Below are 22,217 nucleotides of genomic sequence, written 5' to 3' on the forward strand. Positions count from 1 at the left end.
CTTTAGTGACATAGTAAAAACATGCCCTCCCCCTCATTATCATAACACAACAGGTGTGGGCATGAGCAGGAGGAGGGACTAGGACAGGTGGGTGGTGCTAAGGTGGTGGAGGAGGTGCTAAGAGGAGAACCAGGTATACTTAATGAACTGGAGGCGTGTCCACATACAAACATAATTTGAACACTTTCTGTACACTTTTTTGAAAAAAATCTTCCTCCTAGTATAACCATAATACCTGATGATTATGTTTTAGGGGGGGGGGGGAATCACTGAAAATCACGGCACCCCGTCTTTAAGGTTAGCCTTCCATATTGATCATCAGGTCTCCCCTCTCCCTTTTCACACGCAGACTCAAACCTGTGTCATGTCCTGGCCGCTGGCCGTGTGGATTAGCCTGGGCTTTCTGCTGCTGTGCCAGGCCACTCTCTACCAGACCATCCAGCAGCACCATGTCGCCCGGCCGGGCCGTACCGACATCCTCACCCTGGGTACGTGTCTCTCTCTACTGTCCCTAAATATCTGCAGTGTTGTTTTTTGACGGCACACTTTGATGTGGTTTTAGTCATAGTCTTTTGAATAACATTTAGTTTGAGTCATATTTTAATCATCCGAAATGTGTTGGTTTTTGTCTTGGTTTTAGTCGACTAAATGTCATAAGGTTATTATGGTCTAAATCTACAGTTGATTTAGTCGAGTGGAATCTATTTTGGCGGCGCCTTGATTGGGTCGTAATGGCTGATTTTACATTTGGTTGCGTGCTGAAAATAGCCGATCTACGAGCTCACAACGCGTCGCAGCGCGACGCGTTGTGAGCTTGTAGATCGGCTATTTTCAGAGTGCAACACCCGAGCGCAACCAAACATAAAATGACCTGTCCCTCACTAACTAACTAGTCTAACCGGTCTAGTTTTTATTTGTTGACGCAACTGTCAATGTATTTAGTCATAGTTCTAGTCATCATAGCTTAGTTTTTATTTCGTTTTTATTTCGTTTTTGTCAGTGAAAAAAGGGTAGTCGACGGGCATTTTTCGCCATAGTTTTAGTCGACAAAATCAATACTGCTGCCAAGCTGCCAACTATAACCTGCTGGGTTCTGTGCGCCGCTGTGTGATGATTTGAAACCGCAGTTATGCCAGTCGCACTGTCTGTTGTGCCAGATGTCATGGTTGTTGGGGTGTGGCAAACGGCTTGTCTTGTCTAATATACCCCCCCCCCCACACACACACACCCCCCAGCATGAGGCCCTATGCTGCAGTGATTCAGATTGGTATGCCTAGTGCAGCACTTGTATTATTCACTCTGCTTGGCACCGTCGATGGGTATGAGCAGCTACAAGAGGATGGTTACACAAGTACATACTGCAAAAATGTTATGTTATGTTAATGTTACCTATGGTACAGTACACCGTCAAATCTAGGTTTTGAGTGTTCCAGTCTGAGAGTGTATAATATGTATTATTGTATGTATATAACAATGATCATATCGTTGCTGTCCGGCAGGAACCAGCAAACTAAATTTGGAGGCTTTTGCATTTTTTTCCAGTGCCATTGAGCACCCTTTACGTCTGTGTGTTGGTAAAAAAAGAATATTGAACCAATGAAAAGCATTAAAAAGAGCTTCTGACAAAACCAGCTAACTCCATTGGATCCTCAAATTCTTTGCTAAACCAGCTAACTCAACCGGATTTAGCTGGTTTTGCTGACTCCAGGCTCCACCCCCTTTTGACCTCCAACCTCATTGTGAGCTTGGAGGTCCCCCGGTAAACCTGTTTCGACAAAGAGCACGTTTTCACAGCGTGAGGGGGATTGCCTGTGCGTAGAGAGGGGATATGCTTGACTGCAGCACCCTGTATCTATCTGGAACGCTGTTACACGCGCAACCTGCTCCGGGGCGAAAACCCCCCCAACTTACATGGAAATTGCACTCATGTATGTTTCATTTGCAGGAAACATTCAGCAATTAAGCGCCACGTCTTGAAGCCTTATTTACAGTTTGTTGCACGCTGGTGTAACTGTGCTGAAAATAGCAGATCTATAAGCCCCTCTGCGAGTCAGGGTGTGACGCGCTGTGAGCTTGTAGATCAGCTATTTTCCCCGCGGGTCTCCGCCATACGTTTAAGTATATCAGGCTTTAGGCATCTCGGGTTGGGTGTGATTCACTGTTTATGTGTGCACAGTAAAATCCTGTTAATTTAGAGAGTGCAAAAATGGCCCTGAGAGTGTTGATTTCCACACTTACAGCGTGAAAGGTTCTTTTTCTGAGTGTGTGTGCATGCCATGTGTGTGTGTAAAAAAAAAAAGGGTAAAGCTTTCCTTTAAGCTTTTAAGTTGTGACTCTGAGAGCTGCTGATGGTAACAGTATTGCCACTCCCAAAGACCAGAGTTCAATCCCCCCCCAAAAAAATCCCAATTAAGTGCCCACTTAAACCCTTAGCAGTCTGTACTTGGTCCCCTCCTTTTTGTCCCTCTACACCAACTCTATTCACCGAAACAGCCGATCTACAACCTCACAGTGAATGCAACTCATTGCGACGTTTTGTGAGCTTGTAGGTCGGCAATTTTTGCCAATTGTTCGCCGGTTTTCGCTGAATGTTCAGGATAGGGACCATATGGTTACACATTGATGCGGTCTGCTGCTTCGTTTATCCTATCTGTGTTGCTTCACGGAGTCAAAAAACAAAATCACAAAAAAGACACTAACTCAAGCACAGTACTGTAGTAAAAAAAAACAGCCTTTGATTTCTCGAGACTTGTGAAACTTGGAAAGATAGCAGAGCTGCAGTGATTTTAAGCAGCATGTTGGAGAAATGCATTTTTAGTTTTTCCTTCTATTCAGCTGACATGGAATTCAAAGCTGTGATTTACAGAGCTCTCACAAAAAAAAGCATTCTGGTCTTGTTAATTGGAACAGGAGGGCGAGGGTATGAATGGCGAGTTCTAAATGAATATTTTAAAGCCCAGACTTTAATTTTTACTTTTGGAAGGGGTGGCAAGACAAGAGCTTATGGTGCCAACGATGTACAAGGCTTAGTAAAGTATCCTTTGAATAATGCAGATGCCCTAAGACATAAAAACAACAAAACAACAACAACAACGAGAAACCGCTATATCTATTCTCATGGCATATAGGCCTAGGCCTAGAGGAGTCATCCAGGTTATGGCTGAGGAAACAATTACTCCTCATTCTCTGCATCATGGCTTGTTAAAGAGATCTGCTCACACACACACACACACACACACACACACACACACACACACACACACACACACACACACACACACACACACACACACACACACACACACACACACACACACACACACACACACACACACACACACAGGCACACACAGGCACACACACACGCACATATACTACGTTTTCTCACCGAAGCCATTATGGCGTGGCATTTTCACGAGTCCTGTGGGGATTGCGGCGGAGCGATGCATGCACCGTCCAGAGTACACAAAGGGTTCCTTGTCCCGGGCCATAAAGATGATGAACACGCACTGCATTTTATCAGATCTTTTCAAGCCGCTGATTTCATTGGAGTCGTTACAGTCAGTTATGCTTCACGGCCGCCCCAAAAAACCCTGAATAACATTACGGAGAGGGTAATGAGTTTTCTAAGAAATATATTATTCTGTGTAGCGGGCACACCAACAGTATGCCTGTCGGTGTTGCCCATGTACAGACTATGTCTGTTTTAACCCATTTAGACCGGGAACGTGTCATTTTGAGATTTCTTTGACTATTAAAAAAACTGGTATGATCTTGTAGATCTGCTTTTTTTTTTGCAAATCTTTGAATATACACTTTTGACTCATCTTACAACTTCTGCGGGGTCCCTGGAACAGCATATTTTGAGATGGGGGTCCACGACCAAATTCGTATCATTTTGGGGGTCCTTGACATGAAAAAGTTTGAGAGCCACTATAGCAACATACCTTTTTTCTAGAAACTGTTTTGAGTTTGAGTTACAAATGTTCGCTTTTAAAAAAAAATATATATATTCAAAGATTTGAGTTACAAATGTTCGCTTTAAAAAATATATATATATATATTCAAAGATTTGCACAAAATGTCCACGATTTTCCCCCCAAAAATAGCAGATCTAACAAGCTCATAGCGCGGCACCGAGTGCCGCGCTATGAGCTTGTAGATCTGCTTTTTTTTTTTTTGATCTGCTATACTTTTTTAATAGCCCAAAGACATCTAAAAATGACACACAGATGCGTTCCCGGTCTTAATGGGTTAAGGATTGTTTTGCTGTAAAGGCCAATCATTAATACATGTAAAATACTTAATGTTAAGCCCTACCAACAAAACAAACCAATTGCAGTGGAGACGTGTTTACTCTCTCTACAGTAGATGTTTGATCAGCTCTCGAAAGAAGCACAAGCTAAATATACTTTATTTATATTTTATATATACATTATTTATATTACCCTATACAGTTTTTTCTATGTTGGTAATGTTTGTAAACTGTGGAGTAAAACTGAATAATTTAGATTCCTGATGGGGTAAGAAAGTTACAAACGGCAGCATTACGCTCCATAATATCAGACTCTTTAACAATGAATGTGAATGTAACCCTAATTTAACCCTTCAAGACCGGGAACGCATCTGTGTCATTTTTAGATTTCTTTGGCTATTCAAAAAAATTGCAGATCTACAAGCTCATAGTGCGGCACTCGGTGCCGCACTAGTTTGTAGATCTGACTTTCTTCTTTTTTTTTTTTTGTGAACATTTTTGCAAATCTTTGAATACATAATATGCATTTTAACTCAAATCTTTGCTAACTGGGAGTCCCTGGAACAAAATATTTTGATATGGGGGGGGTCCGACCGAGGACAAATACATATCATTTTGGGGGTCCTTGACATGAATGTGTTTTGAGAACCACTGATATTATAGCAACATAAGTTTAAAAAAAAAAACTGTTAGGATTTAGAAGACATTTGTAGAATCCCCAGAAGCAACGATTTGAGTTAAAAATGTTCACTTTGAAAAATATATATATATTCAAAGACTTGCACACATTTTCTAATTCTTTCCAAAAAAATAGCAGATCTACAAGCTCATAGCGCGACACTCGGTTCCGCACTATGAGCTTGTAGATTACACACAGATGCGTTCGCGGTCTTAATGGGTTAAATGTTGAAAACAATCCTGGAATGGGACTTTAAGCGCCCGGGAGGAAATCAACAAACGGTGATGGATGACAGTGACAATTGGCGCTGGCAATCTAATACGTTCATTATTGCACGAGGTGTTAGGACATTTTGCCATACAGTATAATAATCAACCCAGACAGACACCTTGGGTGAACGCTCCTTTTCTGTCCTTGTCGTTAGCCAGTATCAGTGGTGGAAGTACATTTACTTAAGTACTGTACAATGTTGAGGTATTTGTACTTTACTTGAGTATTTCCAATTTCCAATACTTTTACTTCTACTCCACTACATCTCGGATCCAAATATTGTACTTTTACTCCACTACATTTATTTGAAAACTTGAGTTACTTTGTAGATTTGGATTATTATTACAACACCTACATTAACCACTTCAGCTCTGTATACATTTCGGCCATTTGAAAATAGCCGATCTACAAGCTCACAATGCGTCGCATCGCGACGCATTGTGAGCTTGTAGATCTGCTATTTTCAAAAGACTTTTATACATTTGAGAACTTTAAATGGGACATTCTGCATAATGACTACTTTTGGTACTTTAAATACATGTTTAAGCCAATACTTTTGTACTTTTACTCAAGTACATTTTGATTTCCGGACTTTTACTTGTAACAGAGTATTTCTATATTGCAGTATTGATGCTTTTACTTAAGTAAAACATTTTGAGTACCTTTTCCCACCACTGGCCAGCTTCAAAGTTTACTTTTCCGAACGTTGTGTTTTCAGCAGTGGAGTGGTGTTTAACTCGACTAAAACAGAACTGTTCTTTCTGAATTGAAATGCTATGATGAATATTTGGATTAGAATTGATCTTATAATTTGAGAAAGCTCTCTGGTTTCACTGAGGCCAGACCCGCAGGTATAAATAGATGTTCTATGTAGGACGTGGACAGAGAGAGAGAGAGAGAGAGAGAGAGAGAGAGAGAGAGAGAGAGAGAGAGAGAGAGAGAGAGAGAGAGAGAGAGAGAGAGAGAGAGAGATGTCTTACGCAGATAAATCCTTTGCCTCGTAATGCTTGGCTGTTCTCAGAAATCAAATGTAATTTAATGGTCCTTTGATTATAAAGGAAGCCGCGGAATAGAGGTGAAGTGTAATGCATTTACGTCAAGATAAATGAATCTGTTCAATACCTTCATTTATGAAGGGTGTGAAATAGCTGGGCTCTAGCCTCCTATTGTGCCGATAAAACAACGGAACTCTCAAATAGATAAAGTGCAGTACTGTATACGTCTCATTTGGAGAAAAAAAAACGCTTGACAGCTGCCATGCATTTTTTTGCCATGAGTTTCCCCCCCCATGCCGATAGCGTAATAACGCACGGTGGTGGAAAAAGTACTCAAATGTTTTACTTTAGTAAAAGTATCAATACTGCAATGTAGAAGTACAGATGTGCCACTTCAAAACTTCACACGTTACTGTTCTTTCCCTGAAAGTGCCCTGAAAATGCATTTTTTCCTCCCTGTTCTGCCCTTAAAAAGGCACTGTTTTGCCCCTGAAAAGAAGTTGTCACTACACACCCCCGTTTTTCCCTTCAACAGACATCCATATACATGAGAACAAAAGAATGTGTGTTGAAGAAGGTGTCAGACTCATTATGAGGCGAAAGGTGATTTGAAGAGGTCCTTGACCAGTTGCTCAAATGAATTAGCATCATAAAAGCAGTGATCATCAAAACAATTCAGCATTTTAAATGCCCTTCTTTGTCCCTCTTATTGCCCTGGGAATCCCCTGAAAATTTACTGTCTTGGCGATGGCAGGACATTTGAAGTTTTGAAATGGCACATCTGTATGTTGGCTATTTGAAAATAGCCGATCTACAAGCTCACGGTTGTGAGCTAAATGTTTAAATGTGATTGGTTTTATTATTGTAACGCCCAAACCACACCTATGCATAATGTAACAGGTGGTGCAGGTGTATCGCGGCTAAGGCAGTGTACCAAAATAGCAACTTTTGCACGGGAACGCCCCTTGTGCACTCCTAAATGCAAATTAGTGGGTTTAGCCAGTCTGGCCCTTCATAGGGCCCTTGGACTATTGACCGGGGTCCCCTAAGGTGCTTTTCTTGGTCACCTCCTTGTTTTTTTTCTCTCTCCACACCAAATCTCTCCGTGCGAATCCAGATCTGCTATTTTCGCTGAATGTTCGCGCAAAGGTTCATGTGGTTAACCCATTAAGACCAGGAACGCATCTGTTTTTTCATTTTTTGATTTCTTTGGCTATTCAAAAATAGCAGATCTACAAGCTCATAGCGCGGCACCGAGTGCCGCGCTATGAGCTTGTAGATCTGCTATTTATTTTTTTAAATCGGTAAAAATGTGCGCAAATATTCAAATACATATATATTTTTTATTAGGATTTAGAAAACATTTTTAGAATCGGCCTCAGGTCTTAATGGGTTAAGAAGTCATGCAAGGCTATGGGATTTTCCTGGACGTTTGGAGATGAATACTTGAATTATAAGCTCATAGTGCAATGTTATTGTTGTTATTGTCCAATTAATCTATAGTCCACTCCGGAAGCCTGCTCAGGAACCACAGTGTGAGGTCACTATCGCCCCTCTGTGCTTGACTGCAAATTATATACTGCACTAGACATGTCCACACACACACAGCTGTACATGCTCAAATGCACACAGGTACAGCGCCACTTTCACAGCTTGGCCCCACAGGGGCCCTAGGCTCACATGTACACACGCACGCACGCGCGCGCGCGCGCACGCGCACACACACACACACACACACACACACACACACACACACACACACACACACACACACACACACACACACACACACACACACACACACACACACACACACACACACACACACACACACACACACACACGGTGCTGTATAAATAGTGCCAGTCTAGGTGTCACTGTGTCAGGGCAGAGAGCGACCTGTCAGAAATAGATATTTCCCAAGTATAGGAACTCATACTTGCTGTTTCTAATGAGGCTTGCTGTGACATTCCCATCTACTTTTTCCTCTCCAGCCCTCTCTCTCTCTCTCTCTCTCTCTCTCTCTCTCTCTCTCTCTCTCTCTCTCATCCTTTACTCTCCTACCCTGTGGTGCATACCAGTGGTGGAAAAAGTACTCAAATGTTTTAATGATAACAGTATCAATACTGCTATGTAGAAGTACTCTGTTACAAGTAAAAGTTCAGAATTAACATTTTTCTTTAGTAAAAGTATATAAGTATTGGTATCAAAATGTACTTAAAGTACCAAAAGTAAAAGTGCTATAATGTTTGAAAATAGCCGATCTACAAGCTCACAACGCGTCGCGATGAGACGCGTTGTGAGCTTGTAGATCGGTTATTTTCCAATAGTCTATGTATAAAATAGAGCTAACGTGGTTAATGCATGTTTCATAATGTAATAATTTATATCTGCAAAGTAACTAGTAACTCAAGTTTTCAAATAATTGCCGTGGCTTAAAAGTACAATATTCGCCTCTGATGTAGTGTAGTGTAGTGGAGTAGAAGTAAAAGTATAGATAATTGGAAATACTCGAGTACAAATACAAATACCTCAACATTGTACGTAAGTACAACACTTAAATAAATCTACTTAGTTACTTTCCGCCACTGCTTGCGGTGCATACCAATCAACCTCACTACGCCAGTGGAACAAATAGCCGCGGCTCTTTGAATATGTACCCCCTCCAGTTCTGCCGCAGTGGCGGGTTGACATTTCTCATCTGCTGGAGGAGAGGCACGAGGGAGGAGGAGAAGAATAAAGAAAACAAGATCCTAGCCATCTCTCGGCTTTGCCCCGTCGCGTGAACCGACCCGTAAATTCGAATTACCTCCATAACGGGAATTGCCGCGCTTGAGGACCGCTAGCTAGCGTGCATCGTTCCTGCCGCGACAGGATGCCCGCGGCGGCTCATGTTAAGGCTATACGAAGTGGCCGAAGTCTGTCTTGTGTCCCTTCCTCTGCTAATGCCATCGTTGCCTCCGAGTCTGGCGCTCATATTTCGTGTGTATATGGGGGAGAGTGCCAGTGAACACGCTAACGTTGTGTATGTGTGCACGGTGGTGCACTTTAGTAGCCTGATTATCAGACTGAAGCTGCGTGGAGCTTCAGTCTGAAATTGGCTCCAGTGTTGGGGATTACAAGGGGGAGGGGACTAGAGTGGGCGGGGTCTATGGTATGGAACCAGGCTAGCACTTTAGCCCAATGTATACATAGGCTATTTTCAAACATTTTTTGTATTTTACTTTTGGTACTTTACGTACATTTTGATAAGGATAAGGATAATTCCTTTTAACAGGTCGTCCATGAAAGTCCTTGCGGTCTTGTTTCCAATGAGAACCTGTGAGCAATTAGGGGTTAAGGGTCTTGCTCAGGGACAAATTTCATTTCATCGACACATATGCTGACCTGGCCTGGAATCGAACCTGGGGCAACCAGGGCCTCTGGCTCCCTAGGCGGGCTCACTAACCATTCAGCTATGGCCGCCCCTGAATCACCAATACTTTTGTACTTTCACTCAAGTAACATTTGAATTCCCGACTTTTACTTGTAACAGAGTGTTTCTACATTGCAGTATTGATACGGTGAAACATCGGAGTACTTTTTCCACCGCTGCGTGTGCAGCTCTCATTCAGAGAGCACGACGCGTGACTTTGATGCGCGTGAACGGCAATCGTATACCGTAGGTGACCGCGATTGATGCCTGGTTGCCGAGAGGCAACGGCGAGGGCTTGTGTCTTGAACCCCGCCAAACGTCTGGCTGACGTGCGTTCAGTGAGAAACGGCCCGAGCCAGCAGCGGGCGCTGCAGTTGAATGTATATTCTTAACCCATTAAGACCTGGAACGCATGTGTCACTTTTTGATTCGAGCTAAAAAAGCATTATTTTACACTTTGGCTATTCAAAAATAGCAGATATACAAGCTTGTAGCGCGGCACCGAGTGCCGCGCTACGAGCTTGTAGATCTGCTATTTTTGAAAAATTATGAAAATGTGTGCAAATCTTTGAATATATATTGTTTTAAAGCAAATATTTTTAACTCAAATCTTTGCTTCTGGGGGGGTCCCTGGAACAAAACATTTTGAGATGGGGGTCGACGGCCAAAAAAAAAAAAAATTGGGGGGTCCTTGACATGAAAAAGTTTGAGAACCACTGATTATAGAAACATACGTTTTTTCAGAAAACTGTTGGGATTTATAAGACATTCGTAGAATCGGCCTCAGGTCTTTAATGGGTTAAAAGTATTTCTATATTGTATTCAAAGTGAATTCAAAGCTCCATAAGAGAGAGAGAGAGAGAGAGAGAGAGAGAGAATGGGTACAGGCGTTAGATGCCAGCACACGTCCCCCCCCCCCCCCCTGTCTGACTCGCGTTGAGCAAAAAAAAAACAGACCAAGAGCCGAAGTGTAAAACCAAAGCCAATACAAGAGAGCCAGGGCTCACTATAGCTCACTTTCCCCTTACACATCACGACCATCTCTATGTGCTTCTTCTTCCTATCGGCTGAGAGGAGGAACCCAAAGCCTTTCATCCTTCAGCAGAACAGAGCACAATGGGCTCAGACATCTTCTCTCTCGAAGAAGAAGAAAATGTCTTTTCTCCCCTTTTTGCGCGCCCCCCCCCCCGTTTCCAGTCCCCCCCCCCCACACACTGGGACACCATGGCATGTCACCGAGGCAATGATCCGCAGTGGATTGTGGGATAATATATGGTAATTGAAATATACCATCACTTAACCCATTCCATCCGGCGGAACGCATGCGCACGCTTTACATTTCTTTCGGCTGTTCGAAAATAGCCCATCTGCGAGGGTGCCGCGCTACGAGCTTGTAGATCTGCTATTTTTTTGAAAAATGAAAACATTTTCGCAAATCTTTGAATATATATATTTTTAAATTGAACATTTGTAACTCTCATTTTTGCTTCTGGGGGGGTCCCTGGAACAAAATATTTTGAGATGGGGGTCCGAGGCAAAATACATATAATTTTGGGGGTCCTTGACATGAAAAAAGTTTCAGAACCACTATATTATAGCAATGTACATTTAAGAAAAAAAAACTGTTAGGATTTAGAAGACATTTTGTAGAATCCCCAGAAGCAAAGATTTGAGTTAAAATAATTTGCTTAAAAAAATATATATATATATTCAAGGAATTGCACACATTTTCACGATTTTTCAAAAATAGCAGATCTACAAGCTCATAGCGCGGCACTCGGTGCCGCGCTATGAGCTATGAGCTTTGGCTATTGATGCTATTTTTCAATAGCCAAATAAATCTAAAAATGACAGATTCTTCCCCGGCCTAAAAGGGTTAAGCGTTTAACAGATCATTGAGTCCGACGCTTATTTCACAGAGATAATTCATGCAGCGTGAAACATTATGGCAAAGACTAACTAATAAAAAAAAAAAAGGGGGTGTAGTCGGCCAAGACCTTAACAACCGGCTACTGCCGGACTAATTAGGAAAAGGTGTGTAACCCTATTCAATATACTGTACAGCATGACTACAATTCTTCAGTGAATTTCATGACCTGTGAATAAGTCAACTGATAACATTCTGCATCACTGCGGGGGCACCACTGGATACGACTCCGTTCTGGCTCAGAACCAGTGCAGCTATAACTGGTATACGGTAGCTGAGAAGAGCCTTAAACTTGAGAAAACAAGAATTATTTGGATAACATATCCAAATGTGAGAGTGTGTGTGTGTGTGAAATATATCAATAAATCAACAACGTTTTAGAAACGGGGACAAACCGCAACCCACCAGTCTTTACAAGCACCTTCACAGAAAAACAAGGGCAATGTCGCTTACAACAAGCAGACATGGCAACCAATCATGACAAGTCGCAGAGCCTCTTTTACCAAACACGCCCCCTTTCCACAGCCATGCCCCCCCACCGTATATATATATATATATATATATATATATATATATATATATATATATATATATATATATATATATATATATATATATATATACGTATATATATATATATATATATATATATATATGGACAGAAGTGCACGCCCACAATTCAATCTAAACGCATCCCACAAACGGACAGGGAGTTTCTCAGAGAGTGTTACACGCACTCTCAAAAATATATATACTTGCATTTAGTACATGCAACATCCAGACCCCGATATTATTGTGTGGGTTTTATGATACTGACAGCCTCTTAGGATCAGTTTAAATGTGCTAACGTATGAATTGCTTCGCTCCCAGGCAAACCCCAGACGTTTTTACCTGGCCGTTTTCATCTTCCCGCGAACATCTGGTGGTGTGTGCATTTGATCTGCCGTATGAAAGAATATCACACCCCATGACTTCCGAATGCTCTGACAGAGGATGCTAGCAGGCTTTTTACAGTATTAGAGCGTGTTAGTGTGTGTGTATGTTTTTATTATAGTCTGTGGCCATGTTTGCACTTGAACACTCAGGCCTTGAAGTGGATTGCGGTCCGCAAGGACAGAGAAAAGATGTTTGGATAAAAAAAAAAAATGAGGTTAGGGGTTTAGTTATTATACAGTATCAGCACTGTTCTTCAACTCTTCAGTATGCGGGCTGCTTTGCGGTTTATGCCTTTGAAAGAGATGAAATCTACAAGGACGGAGAAAAGCTGTTATGATCAAAGATAGCAAAGACTCTTGCGTTTAACCCCTTCAAGCCGGGAACGCATCTGTGTAACCACTTTTAACCATTAGTTCATACTTTGGGCTATTCAAAGATAGCAGATCTACAAGCTCATGGCGCGGCACCGAGTGCCGCGCCACGAGCTTGCAGATCTGCTATCTTTTTCGAATCGTGAAAATGTGTGCAAATGGTTGAATATATATATTTTTAAAGCGAGCATTTTTAACTCTAATCTTTGCTTCTGGGGGGGACGGGGGGGGGTCCCTGGAACAACATATTTTGAGATGGGGGTCCGCAGCCAAATACATATAATTTTGGGAGTCCTTGACATGAAAAAGATTGAGAAGACATAGAAACATTGTGTTTTTTTCAGAAAACCGTTTAGAAGACATTTTTAGAATCGGCTTCAGGTCTTAACGGGTTAAGTATACATGCACAGTATATGTCTTGCCTTTTTTGTCTGTGCTTTCAAGGGAAAAGGTTGCGTAAGTGTATTTTTGTGCATGTATTATTCCTCGTCTCAACTGCAGCTTGCCGAAACTTAACAGAGAACGGGTCATGAAGGCCCTTCAGTGGGAAAAGTTGCGCGGCTCATGGCTTTGGTATATATGTGGGATGCGGCATCAAAAAAGCCCACAGGTCCCTGACTGATAACAACGGGCCCCTGATAAATAACGCTTGCTTTCTAAAACGCCCACTCTGCTCATCTTTTGCCCGAATCGCTCGAGAGAGAGAGAGAGAGAGATGTACAGTGGATTAACCCATTAAGACCGGGAACGCGCCTGTGTCATTTTTTTCAGCTATTTTCGGCTATTCACAAATAGCAGATACAAGTGAGCTTGTAGATCTGCTATTTTTTTTTTTTTTTTTTTTTTTTTAAGATCTTGACAAATTTGTGCAAATCTTTGAATATGTATTTTTTTTAAACATTTTTAACTCTGTTACAACTTCTGGGGGGGTCCCTGGAACAAAATATTTTGAGATGGGGGTCCACGGTCAAATACATTAAAAAAAAAAACAGTTTTTCTTTTTGTAGAATCTCCAGAAGCAAAGATTTGAGTTACAAATGTTTGCTTTAAAAATATATATATATTCAAAGATTTGCCCACATTTTCGTGATTTTTTCCAAAAAAAGCAGATCTACAAGCTCATGGCGCGGCACTCGGTGCCGCGCTATGAGCTTGTAGATCTGCTATTTTTGAATAGCCCAAAGAAATCTAAAAATTGCACGGATGCGTTCCCGTTCTTAATGGATTAATGCGTGTTTTTGGCAGGGGTCGCGGAAAACCAAGGGGATGCTAACGTAGTTTGCGAGCAAAGCATCGCGGGGCCACAGAAAGACGAGCTGGAGCGCTAACGAGCGGATGAGGTGTTGGGAGACAGATCGAGAGAGAGGGAGAGAAAGAAAGAGATAAAGAGAGAGAGAGAGAGAGAGACAGAGAAAGAGAGACGTCCTTTGGGCCATTAGGCTACAGAGTTAGACGGGCAGCAGACACCGGCTCATCCCTCATTCTCCGGCCTTCTCGGCTAATCACCGCAAACAGGAAGGTGCTGTGTATAGTGTGAGCTGCCACGCAGCGAATGGCAGGTCCGTGCTTGTCGACTTGGCACGGAGTCGGGAGACACCGTGGCGAACGTAAATACATCGCAGGGAGGGGACGCAAGTTAATTGTTCCCCCCCCCCCCAAAAAAAAATGTATCTCACCATTATCGGCATTATAGTAACGCAGAGTGGCATACTCGATGTGGCCGTGTACGTACAGTTGGCTAAACTGCATGGCTGGCACTGCGGGCGCTGAACACACACTGAAATAAGATATCCTATTAGCCCATTAAAACCGGGAAAGCATCTGTGTCATTTTAGATTTTAGCTGTATAATAGCACATCGCTTGGCTATTCAAAAATAGCAGATCTACAAGCTCATAGCGAGCTTTTTGACATTTTTGACATTTTTGACATTTTTGACATTTTTGTCATTTTTGACAAATTGTGAAAATGTGTGCAAATCTTTGAATATACAGTATATTTTTTAAAGCGAACATTTTTAACTCAAACCTTTGCTCCTGGGGGGTCCCTGGCACAAAATGTTATTTTTGAGATGGGGGTCGGCCGCGAAATACATATAATTTTGGAGGTCCTTGACATGAAAAAGTTTTGAGCACCACTGAACAGCAACACACGTTTTTTTTCAGAAAACTGGTAGGACTTAGAAAAATGTTCTTTTCTTTATCGGCCTTAGGTCTTAATGGGTTAATTCGTGTATTTGGCTGTGTCTGACTATCCACGGCTGTGTCTGACTGCGCGCGGCGCTAATGAACGCTGTGTGACTGCAACAACCCACAACACTTTTCCCATTATTATTAGACCTTAACACCGTCAGAATGAAGACACGGTGACACAATGTCGCCCAGCCAAACACAGATACATCAGACAAGACAAATAGACCTCACTCATAGCTCGTGCTGACAGAGCAACCCCGGATGGAACATTCTAGACACCACCTCAATCACTCCGTTTGACAAGCCGGGGGTGATATTCAAGCGCGAGGATTTTGGTTTCCATAATTCCCGAGCCTTTGCAATCCATTTTGCTCTCCCGTGTCACACGCCTGCATTAATGTTAATGTTATTGAGCGAACCGAGCAAACCAAGTCACCTTGGTAACATATGGAAATGTGGGATATCATCTTTTTGAACGCAGACAAGGACATAGAAACGGAGGGAGAAATATTGACTTGCTGATGTCAAATGGAAAAAGAGCAGGAGTCAAAATGCTTGTTATTGTTAGTTATTTACCGGTGGTGTAAAGTAACTAAGTACATCTACTCAAGTACTGTGCATGTTTAGGTATTTTTTTTACTTTACTGGAGTATTTCCATTTTTTTGTACTCTTACTTATTACCTATTTTATACATAGGCTATTTTCAAACATTTTAGTACTTTTACTTTTGTACTTTAAGTACATTTTGATACCAGTACTTTTGTACTTCACTCTAGTACATTTTGAATTCCGGACTTTTACTTGTAACAGAGTATATCTACATTGCAGTATTGATACTTTTACTGAAGTAAAAAAAATGTAGTACTTTTCCCAACACAGCTGGTTAATACCATGACGTAATTACATACTGAGAATGGCCTGTTTCATTATTCATGAGTTACCAAGTCATGTATTGCTGTCCGGCAGAAACCAGCTAACTCCATTTAGACGCTTTTGCATTTTTTTCCATAAATCAGTGCTATTGAACACCCTTTACGTCTGTGTGTTGGTAAAACAAATATTGAACCAATGAAAAGTATTAAAAAGCGCTTCTGACAAAACCAGCTAACTCCATTGGATCCTCAAACTTTCAGTTAAACCAGCTAACTCCACCGGAGTTGGCTGGTGTTGCTGACTCCAGGCTCCACCCCCTTTTGAATTCCAACCTCATTGTGAGCTTGGAGGTCCATTCAGCTGTTCTTATCAATGATGAACAAAACCTCCTAACTCCACTTTTTGTCATTTCCTGAAAAAATGAACATTTAGGAGTTAGCTGGTTCCTGCCGGACAGCAGAGATATTATGGGTACACGCACATTTAAAGTCAAGTGAATTGATTCCAAATGAAAGCGGTGCTGCGGGCTGAGCCAATCCGTTATGACTTGTCACCAGGTATAAGCGAGTTGCCGGGAGTATTAGTCGTCTGCAAACAAAACAAGAAGCAACGTTTGCAGTGGTTCTAAATGATGGTGCAAAGTGCCTCTGCTGCATTACAATTACCTAGCCTGTTTGTCTCTTTGCTCCATTAACATAAGCAAGCTATTTGAGCCCATGCGATCTGCAAGGAGAGGGCTTGGGGGGACTAGAGGTGATGGAGGAGCTAGCTCTAAGTCGCTGTATGAATAAACATGCTAATGTTCCATGATATAGTAACTTCATGCTGGCCCCGGGAACGGGTTCGGTATGAATTAAATTTGGCACATTGCAGGTGGCTGAGGTAAACTATTTTGGACTGAAATAGAAACTGACTTTACATATACGGAGGATAGGCTGAAAAACACGTTTCGCAAGGTATTAGCAGGAGAAATATGCTACGACAGAGGTGCTGTGGTGTCATGTAGAGTATCCCCTTCTTCACCAGGGAGTCTGCCCCCCAGCTCCATTTCCAAGCCTCAGCCATCTCCAGGCAGTCGTGGAAAAAGTTCTAAAATGTTTGAAAATAGCCTAGGTATAAAACAGGGCTGTTTTATAATGTAATAATTTATATCTGCAAAGTAACTAGTAACATAAGTTTTCAAGTAGGGTACAGTACAAAGTACAATTTTGAGTACAATAACCACTTTAGCCCTATTTTGTACTATAATAGGCTATTTGAAAATAGCCTATTATAGATCTACAAGCGTTGTGAGCTTGTAGATCTGCTATTTTCAAACATTTTAGTACTTTTACTTTTGGTACATTTTGATACCGATACTTTTGGGTTAGGGTGACCCCCCCCCCCTAAAACATAATCATCAGGTATTATGGTTATACTAGGAGGAAGATTTTTTTCAAAAAAGTGTACAGAAATTGTTAAAATCATGTTTTTATGTGGACACGCCTCCAGTTCATTAAGTATACCTGATTCTCACCTTAGCACCTCCTCCACCACCTTAGCACCACCCACCTGTCCTAGTCCCTCCTCCTCCTCACGCCCACACCTGTTGTGTTATGATAATGAGGGGGAGGGCATGTTTTTACTATGTCACTAAAGCGCTGTTTCTCTATTGGCACGTTTGACCCTCAAGGTTTCAGCCTCCAGGCAGAAACTCAAAATAGTCAGAGAAGACATAAAACACCATGAAAACACCACCAGGGGGCTTAATGAAGTTCTATCAACCTCATAGACACATGAAAAACTGAAAAAGTGCAAAACCATGGCACCACCTCTTTAACCACGTATCCTGTCATTTTGTTGACTATAGGGTTCATGGCTTGCCATTTGCTCTGATCTCACACAGACACAGTCATTCTGGATAAGAACGTCTGTAAAATGCCTAAACTGTAAAAGCGTAGAGGAGAAACGAACCGATCCAACTTCAGAGGAGATGGGAGAACGGGATCCATTCCACAACAATCTAGTTTTGTTCAACGGGGGACAAAACCAGGCATTAACGTAGCCGCGGCAGTGAGGCGGCTGTGATGAGAAAACGGTTCTGCAAACGCTAATGATTGTTCAGTTGTTCCACTGACACAGGTGTTTAAAGGACAACTTTGGTTTTTTACAACCAAGGTTTATATTTTAGCTTGTAATTAAAGTAAATAAATGATGAGTGTAATTTTTTTTTCATTTACTGCTTTCTATAGTTTTAGCATTTTTTGCGATATTTTTTACAGTGGGCGGGGGCATTCTGTCCGGTGGCTAAATATGCCTTTTTTACACAATAAAAAAGGTCCGGCTGTCTGAGATGGCCAGATGTGAGTTATTGGGGGCTAGAAGAGCTACTGTAAATAATATTAAAGAAAACTCCGGGTTAATGTGTTAAAAAAATACATATTTAGCCACCGGACAGAATGCCCCCGCCCACTGTGAAAACACTGTAAAAAAGATTGTGAAAATTGCTAAAACTATAGAAAGCAGTAAATTAAAAAAAATTAACACTCATCTTTTATTTACTTTAATTACAATCTAAAACATAAACATTGGTTGTAAAAAAACAAAGTTGTCCTTTAAGTGTGTTCTGCAGAGACAGAGGAAGGATGTGAGGTGTGCCCAAAGCCGAAAGAAGACGACGAAAATAACAGACCTTCAAATGAAGAAAGAAACGCGTCGTGTCACATTATGTTTTGGCAATCGTTTGTCTACCAGCTGGCTTGGGTATACGCGCCTCACAAGCTCTCAATGATAGGGCGTGGCTAGCCAAATCTTCTGGTGCAAAATGATATACGCGTATTAACAGTGGTGTAAAGTAACTAAGTACATTTACTCAAGTACTGTACTTAAGTCAAATTTGTAGGTACTTTTCCTATACTGGAGTATTTCCAATTTTCTGTACTTTTACTTCTACTCCACTACATCTCAGAGGCAAATATTGTACTTTTACTCCACTACAATTATTTGAAAACTTTAGTTACTACAGTAGTTATGCAGATATAGATTATTACGTTATAAAACATACATTAACCACTTAATCCCTATTTTATACCTGGGCTATTTGAAAATAGCAGATCTACAAGCTCACAACGCGTCGCATCGCGTTGTTTTAGTCCTTTTGTTACTTTAAGTACATTTTGATACCAATACTTTTGCACTAGTAATGTTTTAATTCCGGACTTTTACTTGTAACAGAGTACATTGCAATATTGATACTTTTACTTAAGTAAAACATTGGAGTACTATTTCCACCACTGCGTATTAACCACTTTCAATAAACTCCTCACCATTAGTCGGACGTCTCAATAGTCCGACAAATGTTAGACGAGCGTGAGGTTTAGGTTAGGGTTAGGCTTAGTTATATCGCTACGCCGTCAGACCAATGGTATTTCGGAACAATGGACCGTGGGGCTAATGCCACATCACCTTTCAATCTAGCATGCCTAGTTTGTGCAGATCTTTTATTTTTTAAACTGCAAAAATAGCAGCTCTATAAGCTTGAGAAGTCGTAGAAATAGGGCTTATGTGGTTAAAACCTATCCAGCGGTCAACTTCTCGCAACTGAGCAACGCAAACGGAAGCCCTTCTTCTGGGGGGTGAATAGGCTCTATGCACAGCAGCCATATTGGGAATGAATTGGGCCCATTCCTTACTTCCTTCACAGGTGTCACCAATGACACTAATTAAGGCTCTGTTCCATTTAGTGTGGCATAGTGGTTGTCTTATTTTCAAGGACCCCCATAACTCTGAGAGTGTACAAATGGAACCAAATGGACCCTTACGGGTCCATTTGGTTCCATTTGTACACTCTCAGAGTTACACACCCACCATAAGGGGCCATTTGGGAACCAAAATGTTCTAGTGAGTGTTTCTAGTGAGCCAACATGCACAATATCAGCACCCTGACCAGAATGGAACAGAGCCAATTAGTATCATTGGTAACACCTGTGAAGGAAGTAGAGGCCCAATTTCTTTCCAATATGGCTGCTGTGCATAGAGCCTATTACTGGTCGTGTGGCTGGCAGGAGGAGGAGAAGAAGGTACAAGAAATGCACGAAGCTCACATAAAGTGCACAGTTCAACCTCTCCCAAGTCCCTCCCTCCCTCCCCCCCTGCCGGCCATAAACAGCAGTGTAATAGGATTCCTAAGCTTTTTCCAGTGACTGCTTCCACTATCACACAGAACATTTAAGTGCACTAATCCATGACAAATTGTCTCATCTGATCCATGACAAATCGTCCGAGGGGCCTGATAGAAACGAGGAGATGGAAGGGGGTGAGGGGGGGCTGAGAGAGGGAGAAAAAAAAAGGACAGGAAAGTGGTCAGGCGTCAGAGAGTGATGGTCGACGCCGGAATGATCACCCCCCCCCCGTCATCGCCACGTTTCTTTTTTAAAAGGTTGCTTTCATTACCATGAAGGGCATCCTGTGTGTAACAGCCAGCAGAGCAGACCAGCTCTCTTCTCTACCAAAAAAAAGCCCCACAGCTTTCAAAGCAATTTCAAACCTATGGGGGAGCGAGACTGAAGGAGTTATGTTTTTCTGCTCGCGCCCGAAAAGGGGCTCACGTCGCAGACAGCATGAAAACGTTAATGTTTCTGAATTGCAGTCGTGTCACACTGTCTTTGTTATTCTGCTCGCCGTCAAACTATTCCAGTGTTCTTTAAAGAAGTGATGTTCTCATAGGGAGGCGAACATCTTTTAAAATCCATTGTCCTATCCAGTACATCAGCTACTGTTGACTGTGTGTGTGTGTGTGTGTGTGTGTGTGTGTGTGTGTGTGTGTGTGTGTGTGTGTGTGTGCGCGTGCGCGTGCGTGCGACTGTGCTTGTACTCGCGAGCGTATGTAGGTGATGAACTTATTTTCACGAGTTGCACTGACAACCTGATCAAATGTTTTCCTTTATCCACTTTGCAAAAAAATCGAATTCACTCGTCGTCCATTCAAGTGAGTGCGGTTTAATTGAATTCTGTTTCCACCATCAATTCTCACATTAATTAGTCCGACCAATTTAACGGGAATGCAATATTAACCAGATTAATGTCAAAACAAAAACAATGAGAAGCCTACTGTTATTTCCTGTGGGTATCGTTCTATAAATGCACCCACTATAACATGTTGCACATATAAAACACCAGACACAACTTAGTCAGGCCGACAGGCTAGGTAAATATATTTATATACAACACACTGTGTAGTGGTTTTCAACCTTTTTCATATCAAGGTCCATTATGTATTCGGCATTTGAGCCACGGAGCCACTAATAGGCTCTATTCACAGCAGCCATATTGTGAAGACATTCACAGGTGTTACCAATGATACTAATGAAGGCTCTGTTCCATTTAGTCTAGCACAGTGGTTTCCACGACCCCCATAACTCTGAGAGTGTACAAATGGAACCAAATGGACCCTTACGGGTCCATTTGGTTCCATTTGTACACTCTCAGAGTTACACACCTGTAAGGGGCCATTTGGAAGCCCATGAGGGTCCCTGGACCCCAACTGTAGACCCACTGGTGTTTCCAGTGGGCCAACATGCATAATATTAGCACCCTGACTCTGTTTGCCGATGATTCTTCTACATTCTAATTGTGTAGACTTCTTGTAAATTAAAGGAGAATTTCGCCCAATGTTTTTCTTCCGCTGCAGCTAAATGCTCTCTCAAGACTTAAAGATCTATGAGGGTCCATATGGTTACCAACTGTCCATCATTTAGCTGGGGACCACCTGGAGCACCCTCATGGACCACTGGTGGTCCCCGGACCACTGCTTGAGAACCACTGCTCTAGGGCAGCAGTGGTTTAGGAGGTAGAGCGGCCAACTGGGAGTCCGGAAGGTGTATCCCGCTCGATCCCCTGGTTCTGCCTGGCTGCATGTGTCCTTGAGCAAGACATTGAACCCCTAAACCACCGCCGATGAGTCGGCGTCATTTTTAGATTTATTTGGTTATTCAAAAATAGCAGATATACAAGCTCATAGCTCATCTGCAATTTTTTATATTTTTGGCGGCCAAATACATATCATTTTGGGGGGTCCTTGACATGAACAAAGTTTGAGAACCACTGATATCATAGCAACATACTAAAAAAAAAAACTGTTAGGATATAGAAGATATTTGTGGAATCCCCAGAAGCAAAGATTTGAGTTTTAAAAAATGTCACTTTAAAAAATATGTATATTCAAAGATTTGCACACATTTTCACGATTTTTCTATAATAGCAGACCTACAAGCTCATAGTGCGCCATTCAGTGCCGCGCTATGAGCTTGTATCTGCTATTTTTGAA

The 22,217-nt window shown here is 41.9% G+C and overlaps 1 protein-coding gene across 1 annotated transcript in view; it reads left to right on the top strand.

The window, feature by feature from the left end:
• Positions 1-364: 364 nt before the first annotated feature.
• The window catches only part of tafa1b (TAFA chemokine like family member 1b), a gene marked incomplete at both ends in the record, with an annotated part of 229,940 nt that continues 208,087 nt past the window's right edge, over positions 365-22,217 (top strand). The window contains one exon of the mRNA XM_084063221.1: positions 365-488. Within this exon, the coding sequence (XP_083919347.1) occupies positions 365-488 (124 nt within the window). The remainder of the gene's footprint in view (positions 489-22,217) is intronic.

This window comes from Gymnoscopelus microlampas (genome assembly GCF_963454915.1).
Source record: "Gymnoscopelus microlampas genome assembly, chromosome: 7".
NCBI classification, from domain to species: Eukaryota; Metazoa; Chordata; class Actinopteri; order Myctophiformes; family Myctophidae; genus Gymnoscopelus; species Gymnoscopelus microlampas.